General features: G+C 44.2%; 1 protein-coding gene across 1 annotated transcript in view; it reads right to left on the bottom strand.

Moving 5' to 3' along the window:
- PHLDB2 (pleckstrin homology like domain family B member 2) overlaps positions 1–24,492 on the bottom strand; it is a 453,671-nt gene that overhangs the window by 156,943 nt on the left and 272,236 nt on the right. The window contains exon 9 of the mRNA XM_078657711.1: positions 13,243–13,341. Within this exon, the coding sequence (XP_078513837.1) occupies positions 13,243–13,341 (99 nt within the window). The remainder of the gene's footprint in view (positions 1–13,242; positions 13,342–24,492) is intronic.

Below are 24,492 nucleotides of genomic sequence, written 5' to 3'. Positions count from 1 at the left end.
TATTTGTCACAATAGAAAAGTAACCATCCAAGACGTATGATGCTGAAACAAATTGGGGTTACAGCCAACTATCTCTTCAAATACAACGAAAAGGTTAAATTCTGGTTGGAGTAGTTTTGCAGGTTGAAGACTTTTCTGGGTTCACAAGCTGTGCATTATTCCACCATCTACTGGTTGGGTCCAAAGTTGGCTCTTGGCAGTCCTTTGTTTTGGCATGGCATCGTTGAGTCATTAACCATATGGTTCGCTATCCCTCCCTATATGACGTCAGATGCATGTCCTGTAAATCCTCCAACGTAGCCACCATTTTCACATTCGTTTTCCAAACATGTTCTTTCCTTTCTTGTTTATGCGACTTTGAGATTCTGCTTTCAAATACATTCCGCCTGGTGGAGGTAGGTGGGCCGTATGAGAAATCAGAAAAGACTTCAGGCTGCCAAACTACTCTTACTATTAAGTAACCTTTTCATTTGGTAGCATGAATCTTTTCGGGACACACATGCTATCCATTGATTATATACAGTTATTCACTTCTGTCGGGAGGCTGGGTTCCTCTGAGCATGTGTGCAAACAAGCGGTTTAATACACATTGTACCACTTGGGCCGCTTTACTGGCTTTGATGTCTACACGTAATGTTTTGTGAATGTAGATACTGAAGACCCTGTGGCTGTAGCAGAGATATCGTCCAATGACATGCTTCTCAGAAAAGCAAGAGTTGCTTTGTTTTCCTTGTTGAGTGCACTTGTGGCCTTTCTTCGAGCATGGCTCCTGCTGTCTAGTTACATTGTTGAATGGTCTGTACAATCCATCTTGCAGTTGTTCATTTTGTGAGGCAAAAGCCCTACCCAGTGTGGGAGAAAGATATGAAGAATTGCTCCTCATTTCTGATTGTTTTTGCGGATAGTACATAATCGCCCATATGTCATCCAGTGTGTGTAGGGCCTTTTCTGGAGGGATTTTGGATACTGGAAGAAGGCCAGTAATTGCATGGCCTGGTTAACATGGAAATGTGATACCACTTTTTGTATAAATCTTGGATTTGTTATAATTACCACTTTATTCTTAGTTATTTGAAGATAGGATTCCTTTGTGGTAAAAGTGTAAATGTTACTCCCTCTTCTAAATCATGTGATGGCAATCAGGAAGGCTGTGTTATCTGTTCATTTTGGACTGACTCAAACTGTGATTTCATCAGTTGTGTTCGTACCACGTTTCTTGGATGAGATACCTTATTCGATTGCTTTAGGGATTGTTTTGTCACTGGTGTTATGAAGGCGCTTTTCCCTATTACTCCTCTTGTGTATGCTACAGTGGCCACTAAATGGATACTTAGCGAGGCGTAGGAAAGGTGTGAGGTATCTAATCACCATGGTGTCCTGCAACCAGTCTCTACGGTCTCTGTTCAGTGTTACACCAGTGTATGAACCTTGTAGTAGGCCATCTTGCTTCCCTAATTATTTTTATCAACCTCACTGGTAGGTTTAGCTACCCAAACCGTAAGTCTTAAGGGGTCATGCCACCAGACTGTAGGAGCCTGATTCTGTGTGAGACACTTGATCCCCTTGAATTGTTAAGAGGTTGTGATGTGCCAGGAGCTTTATGATTTGTCCCTATGATATCTCCACTAGATCAAAGAACTACGTTGGTCTCGCCGACTGCAGGCTATGAGAATATCAGTTGCTCCTGTTTGAACCGTTGTATACCTGTGGTATCAACGGTAGTGGGGGAAAAGAGTATGCAGGTGTCCCTGACTATTTTATTGATAGGGAATGATTTGTGAACAAGCCCACGTGTGGTATGCACCACCAGTGGAAGAGTTTGTTGTTTACTACTTTTTCTTTTAACTCCCATTCATATGTGGTGTCTGTCTGCCTGCTTAATCTGTCTGTTTCTATGTTGAGCTATCCTTGTATTGCCACTAGTGAGATCCCTTTCTCCATCACCTATTCCCAAATTACTTGGGGTAGTTTGGATTAATTGTGTGACTTTGTTCCCTTTGTTTGTTGCGGTGAACCATTGTTGTTGTATTGGCTGTTTTGATTGATACTATCCTTTCCTTGAGATGTTTATGGAAAGCTTTCAGGGCTAGTGAAAAAGCCCTGAGTTACAACACTTTTATGTGCTGTGCTACCTCTATTGGGCTCCATTGTCCACCGAAGTATAGGTTTAGCACGTGAGCTCCCCATAATGTGTGGGGTGCATCTATTGTAATGGTCGTTAAGGGGATTGCTGGTCTGATACGTTTTTCCTTCATCTTGTTTCTCAAATTCCACCACTACATTTCCCTTTGTACTTGACCTGTAGCAACCACTAGATTGCCCATGTTGCTTGTGACCATTATTGCTATAGCCACTCTTGAGGTATTCTCATTTGAGGTCTTATCTGGGGTATCAAGGTGATGCATGAGGCCATCATGCCCATTGTTTTCCCCACTCCTCCCTGTCAGATGTTGACCCTTCTGGTAAAGGTGCATTTGATCCAACATTGCCTGGACTCTTTTGGTCAGTGGAAAGGTTCTTGTACTCTGTGAGTTCAAGACTGCACCCAGAAAGGGCTAGTCTCTTTCTGGTTTTGGTAATTACTTCTCATAGTTGAAGGAGAACCTCAGGCTGAGGAGTGTCGTTTTGACTTTTATATGCTGTTCTTGCATTACTTGAAGGTACTTGCCTTTACTAGCCACTCATCCAGGTAATGGTACACTTGTGTTCCCCATCTTCTGAGGAGTGTTTTTTTATCATAGCAAGACACTTTGTGAACACTTTTGGTGCTGATTTTATTCTGAAAGGAATACCCTGAATTGGGAGTGCCCCTTGCCTACTACAAATCTGAGGACATTTCTCTGTCCTCTGCTCAATGATATGTGCAAGTATGCATCCTTGAGGACTATGGTTGTCATGGGGACGACATCCTGTACTGCTGTCATCTAAAAGTTTTGGATTTTGATTGACCTGTTGAGTGCCCATAGACCCAAGATAGGTCTTAAAATCATGTCTGACTTTGGTACAAGTATGTATGTAGTGTTTTTCTCTTCCTGGCATCATTTCTGTTGCCCTCTTTCTTAAGTGGTTTTTCATTTCTAGTCATAGGCAAACTTGTCCCTACCTGTTGATATTCATTTTCCTTAACCCCTTCGATGCTGCAGACGGCCCCCACCCGTCCCACGTGATGGTGGGCGCGTGCGGGGGCCATCCGAAACCAGCCCACTGATTAGGATGCCGGTACAGCAGCGGAATTCGCGCAGCGGTCAAGGTTTTAAAGGTATTGTGGGAGGTATGTTTTTTAATTCTATGCAATAACCATGCCAGATGACCTGTAGTATTCATTTTGTCGGAGGTGATCTTTCCCCATTCTTCTCTGAACCCTCTGATACGACCTGCCAAAAGTCTTCTGTAAGAGTTTTTCCTCTGTGCAGTCACTTTGCAGGGGTTTGTCTCTGTCTCTAGGGGTAACACCTCTTCCCTCGCTAATTCCTCAAAAGACGTATCTTGCAAATAATTCTGACTGCATTGAAGTGGAACTGTTGTGGCAGTTGTCTGTTGTGTGAATGTGGCCAGCGCACTGACAGGGGGCATGCCTTTCCTTGCGGATGTTCTTTTCCTCCGCCACATGTCCTCACGAAAGGCCCCCCTCTATTACAATGACCCCACAGCTTTTGCAGTGTCATTGTCTGTTTTCATGTGTGCAGCACCTCATCCATTGATTTCACAAAAAGACTGTTTCCTGTGATGGGCATGTTGATAATGGAAGATTGTACTTCCTGCTTAAACCATGATACTGTCAGCCAGGCAATTTCAGCACAGGGTTGTGGCAGTGCATTATTTCCTACTAGCTGTATCTACCGTGTCCAGTAAGGATTTGAGTTAGGTACTGGCAATGGCCTTACCTTTGTGGACTAGACTATTTTCCCTTTTTGAGCTCTTCAATTAGGTGCTGCATGAGTTCCTCCACTTCATCCCATGGTTGGTGGGCGGACTGATGGAGCATAATGTTAGAATTTGCAAACTGCCCTTGTGCTGGTCCTGACCTTAACATCTTCCTGCCTACCATGTCCACCCTTTTTAGATCTCGCCTATGCAGCGTGCATGCGCTGCATAGGAGGTCCTTTAGCCGTCGCTCTGCTCATTTTCAATCACACACTCGTGCTTGTGGCGGCATCCACCTAGTGGGAGCGAGCAGTAGCGCGCGTGGTAATTGACAACATATGTCTCTTGCACCGCTGCTGCTCGCTCCCGCAAGGCAGCACAAGCATGAGTGCTTGTCCCTTACGCTTCTTTTCATGAACTTTCAGGCGCACACTTGTTTCTAGCCAGCTTGTGCGTTTGGAAACAGCGGCGTGTTTATACTTGTTTATCATATACCTCTGCCTTTCCTGCTCTATGTCCTTTCATAACGACTAAAAATAGGATTTCATCAAGAAAAAACAGAATGGAACCGCTCTGTGCTTCAGTCAGAAAATGCATTTTAAATGAGCGAGTTGGATTTGAGCTCCAAAGCAGATAAGTACATCTATTATTCTTGGTTTTATCCTTTTCTTGCATATGTGACAATATTCTTCTTCAAGGTCTCAGGCATACATGTAGTATCGCAATACAATTTTTAATATGTAAAGGCACAAAAATGTGTCACTCTCTCCATTACCCGACTTCTACCTCTACGTAAATACAAAGGCCATTTTGTGCGTCTGTGCGATAACATTAGTGCCTTTGCAATCTGTTTAGAAATTGTTTCCCACCACATCTTAGCGCGGTTCTGCTTAATCTTGTGATTAGCTTGAGAAGCGGTAATACGTTTTGCACTATGTGGCAACCCCTACTCAAATACTGTCACAGCCCTTCTCTTCTCTTGTTTTTTTTTCTGCTGCGCCTTCTTCTTTGCATTTTCTGTAATTCATCCCCTACCTCCATCCTGTCACCTCTCACTCTTTTTAATAACATAAGGAAAACCAGCAGTAACCTATGCACAAATCAAACATAATAAGACCTTATGAGAAAAAGTAATTTTCCCTTCTTTTTTACACACTGCTCCCCTAGAACTCTGAGCCTTGACAAAGCCAGTGGCCTGCGTGTCAGCAAACAGGGAAATGTTTTAGCTGCTTATCTAAAACAAGGTTGCTTTTACTCAAATAAAATAAATGAAAGAAATCATAGAAGCTGCTCAAGAATAGGTCTTGCATAAACATTTGCAATGCAATAGGTCTCGCATTTACGCGAGTTTGAGCTATTCACATTGAAAATAATTATGCCTTTTATTTTTGTTTTCGTTTTTAAAACATAAATAAAAGGCATTGTCATTTACAGTGCCAATAGCTTAAACTTGCGTAAATGCGAGACCTATTGCATTGTAAATGCTTGTTTGTCCAGTGGTGGACCTTTTCAAGTAGGAGAATTGGTTCTCTTCACGAGCTATTGCCATGACACAAGTCTGTTAGTACATTTTTACATAAGTAAGAGGTTCTCTTGTAAAGCACCTATATTTAATTCCACCCTTGGAGTGATGTCCTCTGAAGCTGCTAGTTCTTTTATGGCCTTGTTACCCTGGTCAACGATGCAGGGAAGAAATGGGAGGAATTGGTACGTCTTCTGGTCGGATAGGAGTGTCTCCAGCAGGAAACATGATTCCACTTGCTCCTCCTCTTCCAGTTGCAATCCATAAGTATTTGCTGCTCTCTTTATAACTGCATTACATGCAGTCATGACATTGGCTGGATGGGCGGTCTCAATGGATAGGAGTATATCCCCTCTCTTCTGGTGAGTCAACATGTATGCCTTGCCCCTCTTCCGTTGACTCCCCTGCTTGTGAAGGGCCATGTTTGAGAAACTGTTCTCCATCCTCAAAATGGAAAATCTCCTCCTCGATATCCTTCTTAGGTTCTGGTGTGAGTGATAGTTCCATTTCAGTAACCTCCTGCTTTGTCTGTTGTTTCTTCTGCTCAGGGTTCAGGGGCAACTTTTTTTTTTTTTAGAGAGAGTTGTCAAACTCTCTCTTTTTGTGCACAACGGCTTTCATTTTGACCTCGAGCGACCTCCTTTTTTTAATCATTTCAAGAGATTTTTGTTTGGCACCAGTTGTTTCACGCCTTTTCTTCAGCGTCTTCGTCGGTCCATTTGGCCCTGAAGAAGTCTTGTACTTCCCATGCTCCTGATCCTCTTTTGAGGCCGAAACTGATTGCGATTGTCTACCTCAAACGGTATTCTTTGACTTGGATCCATGTGTTTTTCTCGGCCTGTGTGTGCCTTCTGGTGCTAAATTTTTCAGCTTGTTATCAGTTGCGGCTCCTCGAGGGAGTGCTGCGGGCGGTGGGACGGGGGAGGGGTAGGGTGGGCGGTAGTAAACTCCGGAATTGCGCTGAACGGAGTCAAGTAAAGAAAGAAATAAATAAAATGAATTACATTGCATGCTGCATCGCAGATTTGGCATTGCAGCGCGTGCAATGTAATTCTATTGGTTTATTTGTTTCTTTACTCAACTTTGCTCTGCCCATTTTTGGAGTTTACTTGGGGCAAAATCTAACTGGGGTGTGCTCCATACCCCTCTCTCATTCTCTGACACGTGGTCATACATGGTTTTGGTCTTCTTACCTCTTCTGTGTTCATTGATGCCTTTCAGTTTTCCCCTCTCCCATGACATCCATCACTTACTCTGCTGTCGTTGACACTGTTTAAGGTGATTTTCAGTGAAAAATTATCCTCCCCAGGGCAGTTTCTTTCTTCTTCACTACGGAGCTCTCTCTAGTGCTTCAAGACCCAACTGCGGAAAAAAGAATCTTAAGATGGCGATAACGTTGTAGGATTTCCAGGCCGTGCGTATGACGTCGTACAAGAAGTGACATAGCACCAAATGGTCGACGACTTGATGACGCCCAGGCAAAAAAAAAGAAGATAAAAACAGACTGCAAACAGATAATTCCCGATGGTGGAATAATTCACAGCATTTGAATCCTAAAAAGATTCACACTGCAAAACCTACTCTGTTGACTGTTGGAGAGAAATTCTTTTGATCTCGAGGGAAATTGTAGCAAACACTTGTCGATGTTGTGTAGAGAATGGAACAGTGTAAGCTTCACTGAAACTTTGCTTTCTGTGCTAGTTGTCTGTTGTGTAGAAAGAGGAATACTATTCTTGGTAAGAATTTTTAAGACTTTATAATTACATTCAGGGATTAACGGTTGTATTTCAGAATATCGAGCTGAAAAATATAGCACTACAAAAACATTGTAGCCAGAATATTGATTACCAAATATCTGGATGGCAATTATATATAAATAAAGACATATAATGCATAACTCTACATCTACTAACCTTAATAATATATTAATATATATTGCCAAGGAACATAGATGTGGAGTTAATAGTAAATCTATGCTTCCCTAAAATACTTTTCTTCAATGTTTTTTTGTTGCAATATTTTTGCAGTACGATATTTACAAGTCAATATTCTGGCAGTATACAGGCATAGCGTAAGGAACGCATTCATTTTGCGATTCCTTATTAGCGAAAAATTAGGAATCGCTAATAAGGAATAGCAAAATGGTATGCAAGAAGAAATCACTTTAAAAATAGCGATTTCTTAAAATTCCTTAATTGCGATTCGCAAATTGCGAGTCGCAATTAAGGAATACCTCCCCATTCATGGGAATAATTTTCAATTTGAGAATCGCAATTAGCGATTCGCAAAATGAGAATGCGATTTAAAGGGTGCAGGGGTGTCCAAAGGACACCCTGTTGAACCCCTGAAATTGATCTGTGCACATATGTTGCGCACACATATGCCCTTAGGGCATGTGTGTGCGCAACATGAAACTTTAAAAAATACACTTGGGTGCATTTTTCCAAGTTTTTGCAAATTACCATGAAGTTGTACTTCATGGTAATTTGCGTGCCCTATTAGCGAAATCGCTATTTTTTAAACTTTAATGCATTGCATTTAAGGAATCTCAATTGCAAAAATACCGGTTGCAAAGGGACAGATTCTGAGAATTTTCCTTTGAGTTTCCTTTGGCGGTCTTGTGTTATTTGGTGCTACCTCTAAAAAAGAATCTCTTCCATTTTTCAAAACAGGTATAGAATACGTAAAACCATTTTAAAAGGCCTGGTTCTTCCACAGAAGACTTTGTTGGTGTCTTATGTTTCTGTTCTGTCAGTGTGCTTACGAAGGACTTCAATGCAGTGACTGGAACCATGGAAAATAAGGCGACCTTCCTCTCGCAGTGAGAATTAAAATGAAATCATGGTACGCCAAGCTGAATAAACAGCGATTTTACACTTGTAAAGGGAGGACATTTTAGGTGATATTTTAGCGCTTATACTTTGCAAAGGCATACCATATTGCAGGAAGGGATCCATCTGTCTCTGTTTATACTGAACGCGTTCAGGACTTTGAGTAACAATGTGAAGTCAGGTTTGTACCTCAGAAAAGAAAACAAGGAGATGAGCACTGTTTCCAAGCTGAAAGCAAGGCAGACTATATATTTAAAGTGGGTCAAATAGGGTATTTAAAAGGGTAAAATAGTCAGCAATATGTAATGAGGCCTAACAATTTCCCGTCATCGTACTTCCTGCATAACAGTAATGTACGCTCCTTCCTGGGAAAAATACCGTTCTGAGGCATCAACTATATTATCAGACAAAACCATTGCCATGTTTAATTTTCCTCATTTGAGGTAAAAAAAACAAAAGACTAATAAAATAATGTTTATGACACCTGTAAGCCTGGACTTCACACACTAAAGACAGAACTTTTTTTATAACACAGAATTGTGCAAGATACCGTTTCAACAAACTACCAAATATCTACTGGTTGTCTTCAACGCAAGTTCCTAAATCCCATCTTAAAGATATCTAAAATTGGATCTGGTAAAGCTAAAAATATGTCACAAAGAAAAGAGATTTATGCAACCATTGTGTCTGCATGATGAGAAACTTAAAATGATGTCACAGAATAATAAGGCCTGTTTCCTGGACGGTTTTTATGTGAGGAAAGGGCTTCAGTATGACCAATGGAAACAGCAGGTGCCTCGTAAGTATGGTGCCAGAGCTAAAATTCAACTGTCATGGTTGTCTCTTGCAAATCCCTCATTTTTCTTCAATCACAAAGTCAAAAAATTCAAGCCGCACACCCAAACCACATTTTCTTATATATCCAATGAATGCAGCATAATCCAAACATACAAATGAAAGCACAATACCAACATAGTGGGTCATTTAAACTCTGGCGGGCAGCATGCCAGGTGGTTGGAGACCCATTTTGGTCCATTTAACATTGATTTTGCTTTTCAGAAACAAACCCCCTAAGCAGGGATATTTGTTTCTGAAAAGCAAAGAACAATCCCCTTGATGCCCAGGGAGGGTTTCTTCCAATGCCTAAGGGCCATTGTCTGTGTTCTCTTCCCAGGTCTGCCATGCCAGACCCTCTGCCATTAAAAACCTGGCTGTTCCCCCTAACTCTGAATTTTAGCCTTGGCACCATACTTACGAGGCACCTGCTGTTTCCATTGGTCATGCTGAAGCCCTTTCCTCACATAAAAACCGTCACATAAAGCTTCAGTTAATGCACCAAGGGAAAAGAGAGGACATGATCCAAAAGGAGAACTTTATATGAGGTCCTCTGTATTCATTTCTAACATGACCTTTCTGTCTTTTATACTTTATCAGTCAGGTGTCATTAGGACAGCTATAGAGTACATTTTAAAGTGTTTTCTTCTAGCATTTACTTATTTTGAAGTATTCACTTCTAAGCTAAAACAAAATCCCGGCTTTCTGCCATCAAAGACATTAAAATATCAGTCATGTCGGTATAGAACCGGCCAGGTAGCAATCCTAGTAATGATACTCAGGAGTAAAAGAAAGTAGTAGAAGGGAGCATCAAAGAGGCCACATGGAAGAGAAAGAGACAGGTATTGGATGGTGCAAAGAGGACTGGACACAAAAGTTTAAAACAGAAATAAGTAATAAGGAGGCGACAGAGAGAGAGAGAAACAGTAGTTGCAACATAGTCCTTCATGCTTGACAAAACAAGCATGATTAGGCGGAAGGATACATGTATTAGTCAATAGCATAAGGAGAGAGAGAGAGAGAGAGAGAGAGAGAGAGACTTCACTGAGCTGAGGCAAGATGAGATGGACAAAGTTCCAGGCCAATGGCTGAGAGACACTGATATATAGAAACAAATGGTTGAAAGGAGGGGTCCCAAAGCCCATTTTATGTATCTTGTCAGCAGTTTGTCTAGCTCACTGCTGCACTGTGACAACCCAGACCTAAAAAGGAACAAGCATTTACAATGCAATGGTTTTGCCTTTGTTAAAGTTAGAGCTATTGGCATTGCTCTTGACACTCTGAAGCTCCACTCTGAAGCTCCACTCTGAAGCTCCACTCTGAAGCTCCACTCTGCACTCTGAAGCTCCACTCTGCACTCTGAAGCTCCACTCTGCACTCTGAAGCTGCACTCTGAAGCTCCACTCTGCACTCTGAAGCTGCACTCTGAAGCTGCACTCTGAAGCTGCACTCTGAAGCTCCACTCTGAAGCTCCACTCTGAAGCTCCACTCTGAAGCTCCACTCTGAAGCTCCACTCTGAAGCTCCACTCTGAAGCTCCACTCTGAAGCTCCACTCTGCACTCTGAAGCTCCACTCTGCACTCTGAAGCTCCACTCTGCACTCTGAATCTGCACTCTGAAGCTCCACTCTGCACTCTGAAGCTCCACTCTGCACTCTGAAGCTCCACTCTGAATCTGCACTCTGAAGCTCCACTCTGAATCTGCACTCTGATGCTCCACTCTGAATCTGCACTCTGAAGCTCCACTCTGCACTCTGAATCTGCACTCTGAAGCTCCACTCTGAATCTCCACTCTGAATCTGCACTCTGAATCTCCACTCTGAATCTCCACTCTGAAGCTCCACTCTGAATCTGCACTCTGAAGCTCCACTCTGAATCTGCACTCTGAAGCTCCACTCTGAATCTGCACTCTGAAGCTCCACTCTGAATCTGCACTCTGAAGCTCCACTCTGAATCTGCACTCTGAAGCTCCACTCTGCACTCTGAAGCTCCACTCTGAATCTGCACTCTGAAGCTCCACTCTGCACTCTGAAGCTCCACTCTGAATCTGCACTCTGAAGCTGCACTCTGAAGCTGCACTCTGAAGCTGCACTCTGAAGCTCCACTCTGAAGCTCCACTCTGAAGCTCCACTCTGAAGCTCCACTCTGAAGCTCCACTCTGCACTCTGAAGCTCCACTCTGCACTCTGAAGCTCCACTCTGCACTCTGAAGCTCCACTCTGCACTCTGAAGCTCCACTCTGAAGCGCCACTCTGAAGCGCCACTCTGAAGCTCCACTCTGAAGCTCCACTCTGAAGCTCCACTCTGAAGCTCCACTCTGAAGCTCCACTCTGAATCTGCAGCTCCACTCTGAATCTGCAGCTCCACTCTGAATCTGCAGCTCCACTCTGAATCTGCAGCTCCACTCTGAATCTGCAGCTCCACTCTGAATCTGCAGCTCCACTCTGAATCTGCAGCTCCACTCTGCACTCTGAAGCTCCACTCTGCACTCTGAAGCTCCACTCTGCACTCTGAAGCTCCACTCTGAAGCTCCACTCTGAAGCTCCACTCTGAAGCTCCACTCTGAAGCTCCACTCTGAAGCTCCACTCTGAAGCTCCACTCTGAAGCTCCACTCTGCACTCTGAAGCTCCACTCTGCACTCTGAAGCTCCACTCTGCACTCTGAAGCTCCACTCTGCACTCTGAAGCTCCACTCTGCACTCTGAAGCTCCACTCTGCACTCTGAAGCTCCACTCTGCAGCTCCACTCTGAAGCTCCACTCTGAAGCTCCACTCTGAAGCTCCACTCTGCACTCTGAAGCTCCACTCTGCACTCTGAAGCTCCACTCTGCACTCTGAAGCTCCACTCTGCACTCTGAAGCTCCACTCTGCACTCTGAAGCTCCACTCTGCACTCTGAAGCTCCACGGCCCTACGTGTGCCTTGTTTAATTGGTCTTGTCGTTCTTTGATTTTTATTGGATGTTTTTATGTGTTGTCGATCTAATATTTGCAGTTTGTCACACACATCGTGCAGGTAAGCAGGATCAAGGGCAGGACGTAGATGCGGGGGGGGGGGGGCCAGCGCGGGTGAGCCCGAGGGATCAAGGTCAAGGGCAGGATGACAAGGGACAGAGGGCGGCAGGCAGCAACGGCGGGTGAGCTCGGGCAGAGAAAGGGCAGGATGAGGTGGGTTGGGTAAGCGCTGACCAAGCAGCGCCAGTGCACCTTAGCGGGCCCCGCACCTTTCACGAGCACTGACTCAGCTCCCTGGGGTCTTCACTCCCGTAGGTCACCACCACGCGTGCTCTCACAGCCCGAGCTACCTGTCACACACGGAAGAGCGAGGGATCGTGGACTTTACTCCCCCTTTGAGCCCGGGGAGAGCGAGAGCCGCTCTTGGCACTGATGCCTCCGGCGTGATCATTGGGCTATCAGGAGCAGCCCCCGTGATGCTGCTGTCACTGACTGATCGCCCCCACACCTGATGTGTGGGTTGCAGAGTATTTTGTTGTGCACGCTTAACATTCTATGGTGCATAAATTGATGTGTTTTGTTTTATTTCTGACTGTTTCCGTGTAATGAAGACTCTCGTTAATGTTGCATCAGAGAGAAGCGGGAGGGGGCGGGAAAGGGGGAGGAGAGAGCTGACGACGGCCGGCCGGAGCAGAAGACGGGCACCAAAACAAGCGGGAGGGGGCGGGAAAGGGGGAGGAGAGACGCTGACGACGGCCGGCCGGAGCACGAAGGCGGGCACCAGGAAACAAGCGGGAGGGGGAGCAAGGGAGGTGCCGGCAATGCCGGAACAGAATCGGGGGCGTTCCCGGCGTCGCGTGACGTCGGCAAAAGCCAAAGAATGTTGGGAACGCCCCCGAATCTGGTCCGGCATTGACGGACAGGCCCCTCGTCCAATGGCTAGGCTCCATTTATGGAGCCAGCCAATGAATGACGAGGGCCGAACCAAAGCCACACTACAGATCTCATCAGGATTTCGCCTGCGCGAAAAAGATGCGCAGAGCGCATCTTTTTGGCGAGGCAAAACCTAAAAACACGTGCTGCTTGAGCCATAACCAGATCACATGCAATAAGTCATACAGGATTTCAAATTAGATTTCAACATTTTAGCTGGACATGAATTGTCATCCCTATCAGTATCACTTTCTTTTTTATCAGTACATAGTGTAGGTGGAAAACGTGCAGTTTACTTATGATCAAACCTTGTTTATCTCCTTCAGACAACTGCCATTGACAGGAAAGTGCTTTCCTCCTGTAAGATTGGAGTATTTCTTTTCCACATTACAAAGATTGTCTCTTTCCTGTTAGGGTACGAAAACAGAAAACGTTTAAACCGAGCAGTCAAACAAAACTGACAGCTGACATTATTACACCAAAAGAGTTGTCTTTTGAGAACAGACCGCACAATGATCATATTTGGCTGTCAGGCAAATCAACAAGTCATGCACATTTGAGGACCTGTGGTACTGTGCTGTGACAAAAAAATAATTTTATACGTAACTTCCATGGATTGTGAACTTTATAATTGAGTAATTGAGGCATATCTTATTTCCATGGCTCCGAATGCCAGAAGTGTGCTATGAAGCCCTGTATACAAAACAAGATATCATTATTTTAACAAGTCAACACCTCAGCTCCATGATTTTTGCTCAGACTGAACAGGTAAAAAAGCTATTCTGAAATAATAGCCAAACTACAGGAGGCACCCAAGTTGATAAAAAAATATTTGCCTCCAACTTCTGTGTGCCACCTTGTTACTCCCCGTTTCAAAAGAGCCAGATTAGGTGGCCGGTCTTTTATGGTAAGAACTGCCCATCTTTGGAACTTCTTACCCGAGTTCATAAGGAAGGCTAAATCGGAATCTGCCTTCCGCAAACTCCTAAAAACCTGTTTTTTTAGCCTCCCCCAGCACCTGTAACTTTTGGCAGTCTGCTTCCTCTTCCTGTTCTCCACAATTAGCGCCGGGACACCTCCGCTGGAGGTAGCTGTGCGCTCTACAAACTTCAAAATAATAATAATTAATGGTTGTACTCTTCTTTTTTTACCAGCCTCGTTATCTAACAGGTGTTTTCAGTCTCTGTGTATTTGTTTAGTAATTTTTGCCATAACAAAGTAGAACTTTAAGTAGATTCAGTCAGTTTTGTAACTTTTCGAACCATCATTTTTATGGTTTCTTAAAATAGTTTTTTTTTTTTTAGAAAGAGCACCTATTACACAGTAAGTTGATATTGCAACTAATATCATATATTTTGATATAACATGTATATTGATAAAGGTGAGAAGTTTTAAAAATTCATAATATATTGTTTTAAATGTTCCTTTTGTTGACGTTTCTTTTATAGAAAATGGATCAAAGTTGAAGAAATTCAATTGGAGCCCAAAATAATATATTTGCCCTGACGAGGCAACAGCTGTTTTCGAGACGTGTTGGTATTGTCATATTGCTATAAACAAAAAAAAAGATTGGCGAAAAATGTTTTGTATCAACTTGCGGTTCTACCTATTGTTTGGTATATTGTAGATTCTGGACAGCGTGTGGGGTGCAAACACTACCCTCTTCTGGGAAGCACTAGCGCACAGTTCCATTTCAACTATTTCAAGAGTTTGTCAAAGATTCTGATCAAAAGTTGGTAAGATTTGTAATAAGTGATGAAAACAATTAAAAAAGAAAATGTGCATCTGTTTGAAGTAAGCTACCATTGTTCCTTAGTGCCTGCAGTCCACATTAAGAGAGATCTCGGGACATACATCACATACAAAATATGCAAGTAGCTGGGAGAAACATCCTTTACAACGCAACTTTTACCACGCAGTGCCTTTACGATGCATCTTTTACAACGCAAACCATTACAACGCATTGCGCTGGGGGGCGATCTAGGATAGGGAATAGGTTTAATTTACTATCCAACACCTTCCATACTATCCATGGGGACTGGAGTTGGAATAGTAAATTAAACAATTCACTATCCAGCGCCCCAAAGCACTATGCGTTGTAAAGGCATGCGTTGTAAATACCGCGTTGTAAAGGCATGCGTGGTAAAAGCATGTGTTGTAATGTCATACATCCAAGTAGCTGGATATTAAGACATATGTCAGCTACTTACTACAAAAATACATTTGCGGGTCAATGGGCACCTGTATGAACTGTGGAAATAGACAAGTGATTGGTCGCAGCCTTTCAGCCCACCCACCTTAAAGTACAACACTTTAAAACTGATATATTCACCCAAGCGACCCCATTTCCACAAAACGGAAATGGACTTTGATGAGATTCTAATGGCAGAGGGCAACGTCTAGAAATACTAATTAACATACATCGCAAACTGTAGTAGGTTTATTGACTAAAAAGTAATAAAGATTTACACAAAAAGAAAAAAAGCAATACCATATACAACAGCGATATTTTTGCTAATGATAACTTCGAAATGACTAAAATGGTAAATCCACAAACTGATGTTAGAAGCTTCTCCGGCAACCACTGGAAAAGATCTTTTGTAGCCAAAACGACCTGAATCTGTCTCCTTTGCTGCATCAATGTGAATAGTGTCGTCATTTTAAACATACAGTATACTGGGCAGCCTGCTTCGCACATCTCAAGAGGTACGTGCTTTTCATTCCCATTACAGATGTTCTGCCCTGATGGAGTGAGCCAGCGAGCGAAGTTTAAAAAAACGCGTAGCTTCTTACTGCACGATGTATCTTACAAGCTTGCTGATAATAGTATTCAAAGTATGTGAAGTATGCCATGACACATCTTGCTAAGCTGAAAATAATGTGGGCAGATAGAGCCAAATTCTCCACGGGTGCAGAAACCGCCCTTGACTTTACATGTCAGTGTTATCTGTACCAAAATCCACTTGTACAGATATTTTCCCAGCATTTTCCCCTAGTAAATAATAGCTAGTATGACCTCGTGGTATGTACCCGGGAAAAATAGCGAGGTGTGGACTTTATGACTCCCAGAAATTACCAGATGTAGTAAACTTCGCACTATTCATATTTCCGACCACACAAACAGGTGTTTGTGCAAGGGTTGAAATTATCCAGGCCTCTTGTCATCAGAGTCTAATAGAAGGGATGTATGGGCCTCTCTCCCCTAAGGTGAAATACCTGGGGGTGCCAATAGCAATGCTGGCATAGAGAGAAGGAATTTGCTAATAGGATTGGGGCCTTTCCAACTCTGCAAGCAAGCAGCCAAACTCAACATCATGTTGTATGGGTATGGCAATTTGCGCCACATAATTTTGACCTCACAAGGTGGACTGGCAGGGTAGCTTGGGGCTTGCCAGCTCTAAGCAACTCTACGGTACAGATGAGAGTCACAGGATTCCCTTCTGTAGAGTCGGAAACCACCCTTGTGGCAAGATGAGAGTCCCAGAGATTCTCCCCAGCGGGATGTGCATGGGTGTTTATTTCGCCAGCACACTGTGCAGTGTTTACTCTGTCCAGAGAGAATAATCAGTCATTCTGTTATGGTTCTAGGATGCTTAAATGTTCAATGTCTGAGTTTAGCAGCAGAATAAAACAATGGAGAGTGTTGCCATTCATTAGAAGAATCAGGTTTAATGTGATATTACTACCGAATACATGTTTGTGTATGGGCAATAATGAGAAGTTTGCACTTGGGGTGATAAAAGTTATATTAGGGTGGATATGCTAAGTTAGGAGATGGCTCATTATGTTTTGGAGCAGGAAGATGGTGTTTGCTAAGAGCTGTTAAAACATGTTTTGTTAAGAGTGAACTATTGCAGGGAGACATCGTTTACTTTGCATGCGTTACATCGCATGCCATTACAACTCGGTCGTTACATCTCATACAATTAAATCGCAAGTTGTTACAAAACTTGCTGCAGAGGGCAGAAGGTGCTGGATTTACAATTCAACACATTCCCTGCTGTTGCATAAACTGGAGTAGGCATAGTAAATTATACTATTCCTAAATCCAGTGCGCCCCCTACAGCAAGTCGTTATAATGACTTCCGATATAATCGTATGCGATGTAACAACGTGGTCATTGTAACAACTGCATTGTAATGGCATGCGTTATAATGGCATATATCCCTGTTGCACTGTGTGGAAACAAGGTGCTTATAGGCAAAACCTAACATGGATTGACCTACATTTTATGTAAAGGTCTTCTGTATATGCGAGGGACATTTGGTTACATAAAACAAAGGGTGAAGTTTCAAATTGAATTAGAACATTGGAATGTTGGCAGCTCCATTAAAAACAATGGAGTGCTCTAGGCTTGTAATTGCTGGTAAAAGCCTGGAACTCCAACATTCTAATGTTTGTTCACAGCTGCTGCTGTGAACAAAAGGCCTCACAAAGCCCAAAGGCTCCTTGAGGCATTTATTTTATAAATTAAAACACTCTGCATGATAGGGGTGTAATGTTCTAATAGCTTCAGAGCAATCTCTAGCGGGCTCTACCGGCCGTTACAGGCCTGCTCCCTTGTTAAAGGCTCTAGCTGAACGCTGGAGGAAGACTTTAATAGCACTAATCAAGACATGCCCCTGTTTTATGAGCTGGAAGACATTTAGTGCCTGTTGCATACTGTGGTACATTAATACACAAATCACTCTTCATTTCATGATTAGATCTTGCAGGAGGAAGTCCCCTTGGCTGCTGAGGGCCATTGGGGACCAAGAACCCCTCCTGTTACAACCAGTAAGCCCCACACAGGAGGATTGCTGAGAGGTCTACGGAGACCCCATCACCTCTCTCTACCCCTCTGCAATTGTTAGGAATGAGCATTTAAATAATCCTTAGGAATTCACTGAAAAACCAAATGCTAGAGGGCCGTTAGAATTAGGTTCTGAATTTACATGCACCAAACCATAGAAATTCAGCTGTTATAGTTATACAAGTAACTATAACTCGTGGCCTGCTCTAACTATAACTCGCACTCTCGCCACACAAAGTTTCTCATCAATAATTTTATTGCAAATGTTGCAGTGATAATACTGTAGAAGGTGTCATCAATGATAAAATATGTGAGGTAATTATATGTGAATGGCGAGGGTGCGAGCTATAGTTACCTTAGGGCACAGTTCTTCAAACTTGGGGCGCGCCCCCCTGGGGGGGCGTGGATGGGTTCCCAGGGGGGCGCAAAGGCCTCTGCCAACACATATAAATGAAGACGCCTGGAAGTGCAGTGATGTTTATTTGCTGCATTTCCAGTCTGTCTCCATTTACTCAGAAGGCCTCAGAGTGCCCCGGGGCCAGAGTTCAGTGGGTGTGCTGCTGGGGGCTCGGCTGGGCAGTGTCTGGAGTCTTGTTAAGACTCCAACACAGCCGAGTTTTCACAGGTCTTTAAAGACCATTAGCATTCATTTGGAAACTGGTTACCTAGGCTGAGTTTTTTTACTTTTTCCAGTACCCCCTGGGCCCCGACTCTGCCTATTACTTACATTTGCATTTTAAACTTACTGCTGTAGTGTGAAAATGCATTTCATGAAAAGGAATACAAAAAAGGGTTGCCACTAGAAAAAATGCCAGTCATGTATGTTTAAAGAGCCTGCAAAGACCTTGCTTTACCACTAAATAGGGTCTTAAATAAAAAAAAGTATGTATTCATTTTTAATGTGACTTTCTGTCCCTTTTATTTTCAGTCATGAATCATTCAGGCAGCCCTAGAACACATTTAAAAGTACTTTATATTTGCTTTTCGAAGTACGCACATATAAGTGCTAAAAATAGGGCTTTAGGTGACTGTTTATTTTTGTGCCGTCTGCAACATCAAAATAATGAGCTGGCAACCCTAATCATAAGACTGGAGGTTTGTTGCAGGATCACCACTTTATTTATTTCCTTCTCCCTCGATTCCCAGATTAATTCCATAATAGCAATAGTTTAACTTATGTCAGAAACCCTGCGCCCGGCCAATAACATGGTGATTAACTTCAAGTGTCTGGGAATTCACCCTTCATTCAGACAACTCATTCCTCATTCTCACCCTTCACTTTCATGCTCACCCTGCACTCACAGCGCATAGTTATGGGTTTCCCGCATTTGCCACATAATCCATTGTCTGCTGCATAATTTGCAGATTAAAAAATGCAGCAACACATGTTACCTCACAGTGGAAGGCCGTTTCTTTTTTTTTCAAAACTCTTTTTATTGAAAGATCACAATATCAACGCAGCCCTCCGAGCCCGGAAGGCACTGCAAGCAGATCATTCCAACAACAAGTGGAAGTCCCTTTCTAAAGGTTGACTGGTCACCTTTCTGTTGCTTATTGCTATATGTGGGTGTTAATGTGGTACTTATGAGGGGTGATAAAGGCCAGGACAATGTAAGTAATCAAACTGTATCTTATTCAGATATGTTTGTGTCTCCACTATTCCAGATCCCAGCTGATAACTCAGTTACATTACATCTTAAAAATAATAGATATTTGCCACCATAAAGCTTTAAGCAGATCCCTTGGAATTATTCAGCAGAAGAGAACAAAATTATGCGGCAGGTTTGACTAAATTATCCAGCAAGAAAAGGTAAATTATGCGGCGCAATGCGGCACATTTTGTAGCTGCCATTACTTCATTATTTTGTCATTTTAACTCACGATAACACTGTCAGGGGAAACATTTCACCTCATTAGTACCAGTTTAACGCCCAAATACAGCAGTAAGCAACTACAAGATTACCAGTCTTTTCAAAGGGCCTTCCACTGCTCCGGAACACTGTCACGCTTTAAGTAACTTTTGTTCCGTTTGAGCTAGAATCAAGTTTTTTGTCATTGAAATCTGCAGATTATGTAGCAAATGCAGTAAACTGATAATTATGTGGAAAGCGCTCCTGCTGCAGAAACTCATAATTGCAGTGGCCCTGGCTTTAAGTGACTCAATCAATTAATGGCTGATAAGAAGTCCGGTTTCTTTTTTAACTTTCTGCACTACCACCACCCACTTCGATTTCAGGCACAGGCATGTAAAAGTCAGTATTTCGATTTCAGTCACAGGCATGTCAAAGTCAGTATTAACCACTCAGGGGAAGTTTTTAGTGTGAAAGCTGAGTCCATGGAGTGGCTGGTAGAAGGCTAGCAGGGTTGCATTCAGATGCAGAGCCCTAATCTTCTCGATCCTTGGGGCCTCACAGAAATGGTCTAGGAGACAGAGGAAAGGATCGAGATTCATAGATATTGTCAAAGAGAAGGCCCACAATGGGGAGCACTCTATGCAAACTCATTTTTTGTTTACAAATGGCAGGGACCGCTTCTTTAGAGAGATACCCAAAGAAGGGGCCAATAGAAGTGTTTTTTTTTAAGGGACATTAGTGAAGCTGGTACTGCTGCCAAATGTGCAAGGGGCCACTGCTGGTTATCATAAAGAAGCAGAAGGACTGAGGCCCAGGAATTTGGGGGGCCCATGGCATCACAATTATGACAGTCTACCTTTAAAAAAAGGGGCCTCCGAGCGTATTGTTCTTTCAAGCATTATTACAGAGGTGATGATCCATCATGGTGGGGAAGAGGTAAAAGAGGCAGAGGAGATACCCTGCTACTCAGGACTGCAGTTATCATTAGTGCAGAAAGTATAGTTGCATTGGGGTCAAAGAGTGTGAGGGGCTCACAACACCCCAATTATGTGGAGCAGTTTGTTTGGGATATCTGTTTTTGTTTGATGCATTTGCTGTTTTATAAGTCTCATATTTGGTGCGGTTCATAAGTGTAGGAAGGTGGCTACCTGACTATGGTTACCCCAGGTTTTTTTGCCTGTGTTTAGCTGGTTTTTTTACTTAGTTGACCTGGTTCCCTGCTAATCAGGGCCCCAGGCCATCTGCTCTCTCTGTAAAATGGATTCCATGTACCCTAGGTACATACCACAATTGGAAATGGACTCCTTGTCAGCCCCTGTATAATGCACTATAGGTGCCCAGGGCATAGGAGCCACCAAGGCCTACCAGGGGCTGCAGCATATCTTTTGCCACCCCTGGCTGGTTCTTAAATTGACACAACTGGCTGATCACTCAGCTGGGGTAAGGTGGTGTAATCACCCCTTGCTTAGATATAGTATACCTATATCTAAACCTATATCTGGACACATATAAACCTGTGAGCCACTCCTATGGAAGGCCTCATCAATCCTGGAGGCAGAGTGCTTGGTTTTATGTGAGATGGAGCTCTAGCATGAGCTGAGCCTGTCTGCAGCTGTCGGGAACAACTCCCTAAGCTGTTTCAGGATAATGCCATACCATATACTCTTAAGTGCATTATAATCCTCGCGGTTAAATAGCAACTCTGGTTTGGCTTTATCAAAATATGTCATGTAAGGTGTCATACGATTTGGAATACTATCCCCTCGCCAGTTCTGGCGACGGGGATAGCATTCCACCCCTCTAGAGGGGTAAGACATGTTACTTTACTTAAATGCGGTTAATTTCTAAAAGGGCCTTAGATCCACAAAATGGATGCCCCTGCCACAGACAAGAGTCTGACCCCCTGAAGCTGACCGAAACTCAGCCAAATGGGGCCTGGACAAAGGGTTTCCTGTCGCAGGAGGGTGTTACCACCCTCCAGACAGGAGATAGTGGATTGTAGCAGGGAGGTCTGAAAGAAACCAGACACTGCCTGGGGCGCACAAGGCTGCCTCTTGCATAATCCGGCCAAACCGGTTCTGGGGCACTCCAGCCCTAGTGCCAGGGCGGCCTGGATCAAAGGAAGGGGGTGTATCCACCCACTTCCTGGGTCCCACCCATAGGAGGGGACCTAGCAGGTAATCCAGCCCCCAAAATTAGTATAAGACTGGGAGCAGTGCCAATGCACTTCAGATTATCCTGAAGAAACATAAGAAACGAATTCTGGACCCTTCGACATCCTACTCGACGTAGAAGCCCGAAGAATCTCCCTTGTGGTCAAGGAGTGACCACCCTGTGCAAACAGGCACCATCCAGCTATCGACGTCTACTTTGTTGCAGTTCCCGCCGGAACTCGAGCAACAGAGATCGACGAGATCAAGCCTGCCTGCTTTCCAACAGCCCGATCCACAGTCCCTGCAGAGCTGAGACCCGTGGAGGCGACCGGAAGCGTGGGGCACGCCATCTTGAATTGACCACGAGACGCTGACCGTGCAACCCACGAGTGACCCTCGAAGCTGTACACTGGGGTTTAAGAAGCCCCAACCCTGAGCCACTCTTGCACCGAAGCTCACCCCTCTACACTCATCGAGTGCTGCGTGGGGCCCTTCTGCTACTTTTGGCTCAACGCGTTGGCCCGGTCACTTGCCAGCCGGCCAGTGGCCCCTGTGCCAACGAAAACTTGAAATCGACCTGTGAATCTGGTTGCTCCAGATCTGCACCAGCTCCCCTGAAAAGGAGCCCCCACTCTGACCCTCCTGGTTCGAGTGAGAAGCAATCTCCCGGTTCCGCGTGGATTGCTTTTGCCAAGTGTTGTTTGCTCCAATCCTGAAGCCGACAGCGCCGACGGCGAGAGCCTGCATGGGACAGATCGTGACCTGCTCCTGGACGTCGTAGATGCCCCAGAGCCCACGTGACAGCGGAGAGAAGCTCCTCGACAGCGACCTGATTGCGCCCGACATTGCCTGGTTCCGTCCTGGTTCCACCCTGGTCACTGCTGAGTGACCCAGACTCTGTCCCCTCTGCTTTCAGGTACTTTTCGACTCGAGTCCACCCTTGGACTCCACCGGACACTTCTCTTTCACCCCGCCTGCAGCCCTTTCAGCTTCAAGCACCAAGAGCCTGCGTGACGAAACCCGACTCAACTTCGACCCTGTGCACCCGCTTCCTGTGGGTGAGGTAACTTTGCTCCGCCGGTGTTCCCACACTGGTACACATCTCTAGGGTCTGTGTCTTAAGTTTTGTTCCTCTAGGTTCAGCGGAAGTGTCCTTAAACTTTAACTTTACAACTTTTACGCACCATTGGTTAACATTGGTGCACGCGTGCGCTTTCCGCACTGCTCCCGAATCCCGTGGGCCTCTCCCGACTTCAGCACTGCTTGTCCTGACTGCTCCCAGCGATTCCCTAGGCCCTAGGCCTAACCACTGTTCGATTGGTATCTCTTATACCACTTGTTTAGTATATGGTTTGAGTGGCCACCCGCCCTCATCCATAATTGTGCAACTTTGTATGTTTAAACTGTGCTTTTGATTTAACGCTTGTGCCCCTTTATTCATAAAGAATACTGGGGATTGTTTTTAGTAATAAACACATATATTTTTATAATATATACTTGTGTGGTGTCCTTTCATTTGATATTACAGGATTGTATGTGGTAAAACAGCTCGCTTAACACGACCTCTTAAGTTAAGCCTTTAGGCTGCTTAGTCCATGCTACCCCTAGGATAGCTTGTCTAACACGGTTGACTTACAACCTGACACCATAAGGGATTGTTTGGTCTGATAATAGGTGGTTCCAGAATTGGAAACATCACCTATCAGGCCAACTTCTCACATTGGTGAGCAGCGGTGCGGATTTGAGCTTGCTGTTGTTTTACCATTGCAATCTTTTATCAAATTGAAAGATCACATCAAGTACCTCTAGGTACATATAAATCAAAAGCTTAGCATATTAAGTTCTACTGAACTTAGTAGTTGTAGATTAAAGGGATTAGCACACCCTGACTACAACTCACTAGCAAGGTACAGTAGGAAAACACTTAGTGTAGGTAAGTGCACCACTTACAACTCACTAGCAGTCATGTCTGACACAGGAAAAGCCTCAGGGTCTGCTCCTGTGACAGTTGACCTTACCAAGGCAACTTCCAGCTATGACAAGTTAACCCGAAAGGACTTGATTGCCTTGTGCATATCAAGAGGGTTAAAAAGGGGCAGAAGTCCCACCTGTCCTATCCTGATAGCCATTCTAGAGCAGGATGACTTAGAAAAGGTGAATGAAGTTACCTTAGAGTCAGGAGATGGAGTGAACCCCACTGTAACTGATAACCCTCAGGAGGAAGAAGGAGAAGAAGGAGAAGAGGGGGAGGAGGACTCAGATGTAGAGGACCCAGAAGATCAGGATCAGAGGGGTAGCCAGGTTATAGTTGCCAGGCTTAGCCAGGCCAACTTAAACCTACTTGGGAATGGAGAGGGCCAGCACCTCCCCAGACCCTATAACATTCTCCCAGGCAACAGAAGGGTGAGATCTCCAGCAGGGGACTCTCATATTTCTAGTGCCTCAAGAGAATCTCAGAGAGGCATGACTGCTTCTCAAAAGCTAGAGCATAGGGCCAGAATGAGGGCTGTCAAACTCCAAATAGAGAGGGAGGAGGTAGCCTTGGCTCAAGCTAGACTTGCCTTGGCAAGAGAGCAAAAATTGTGTGGCTTAGATGCCACTGGTGGCAGCAATATTCCTAAAGAGAAACCCAGGTCCTATGATAGTAGAAACCTGACAAAGATTGTGCCCCCCTACAAGGAAGGGGATGACATCCACAAGTGGATAACTGCTCTTGAGAGAGCCTGCATGGTACAGCAGGTTCCTGAGGAACAGTGGGCA

This window comes from Lissotriton helveticus, chromosome 8, assembly GCF_964261635.1.
Source record: "Lissotriton helveticus chromosome 8, aLisHel1.1, whole genome shotgun sequence".
NCBI lineage: Eukaryota > Metazoa > Chordata > Amphibia > Caudata > Salamandridae > Lissotriton > Lissotriton helveticus.
Note: the sequence above shows the minus strand (reverse complement) of the source record. Positions and strands in the feature narration are given on the sequence as shown.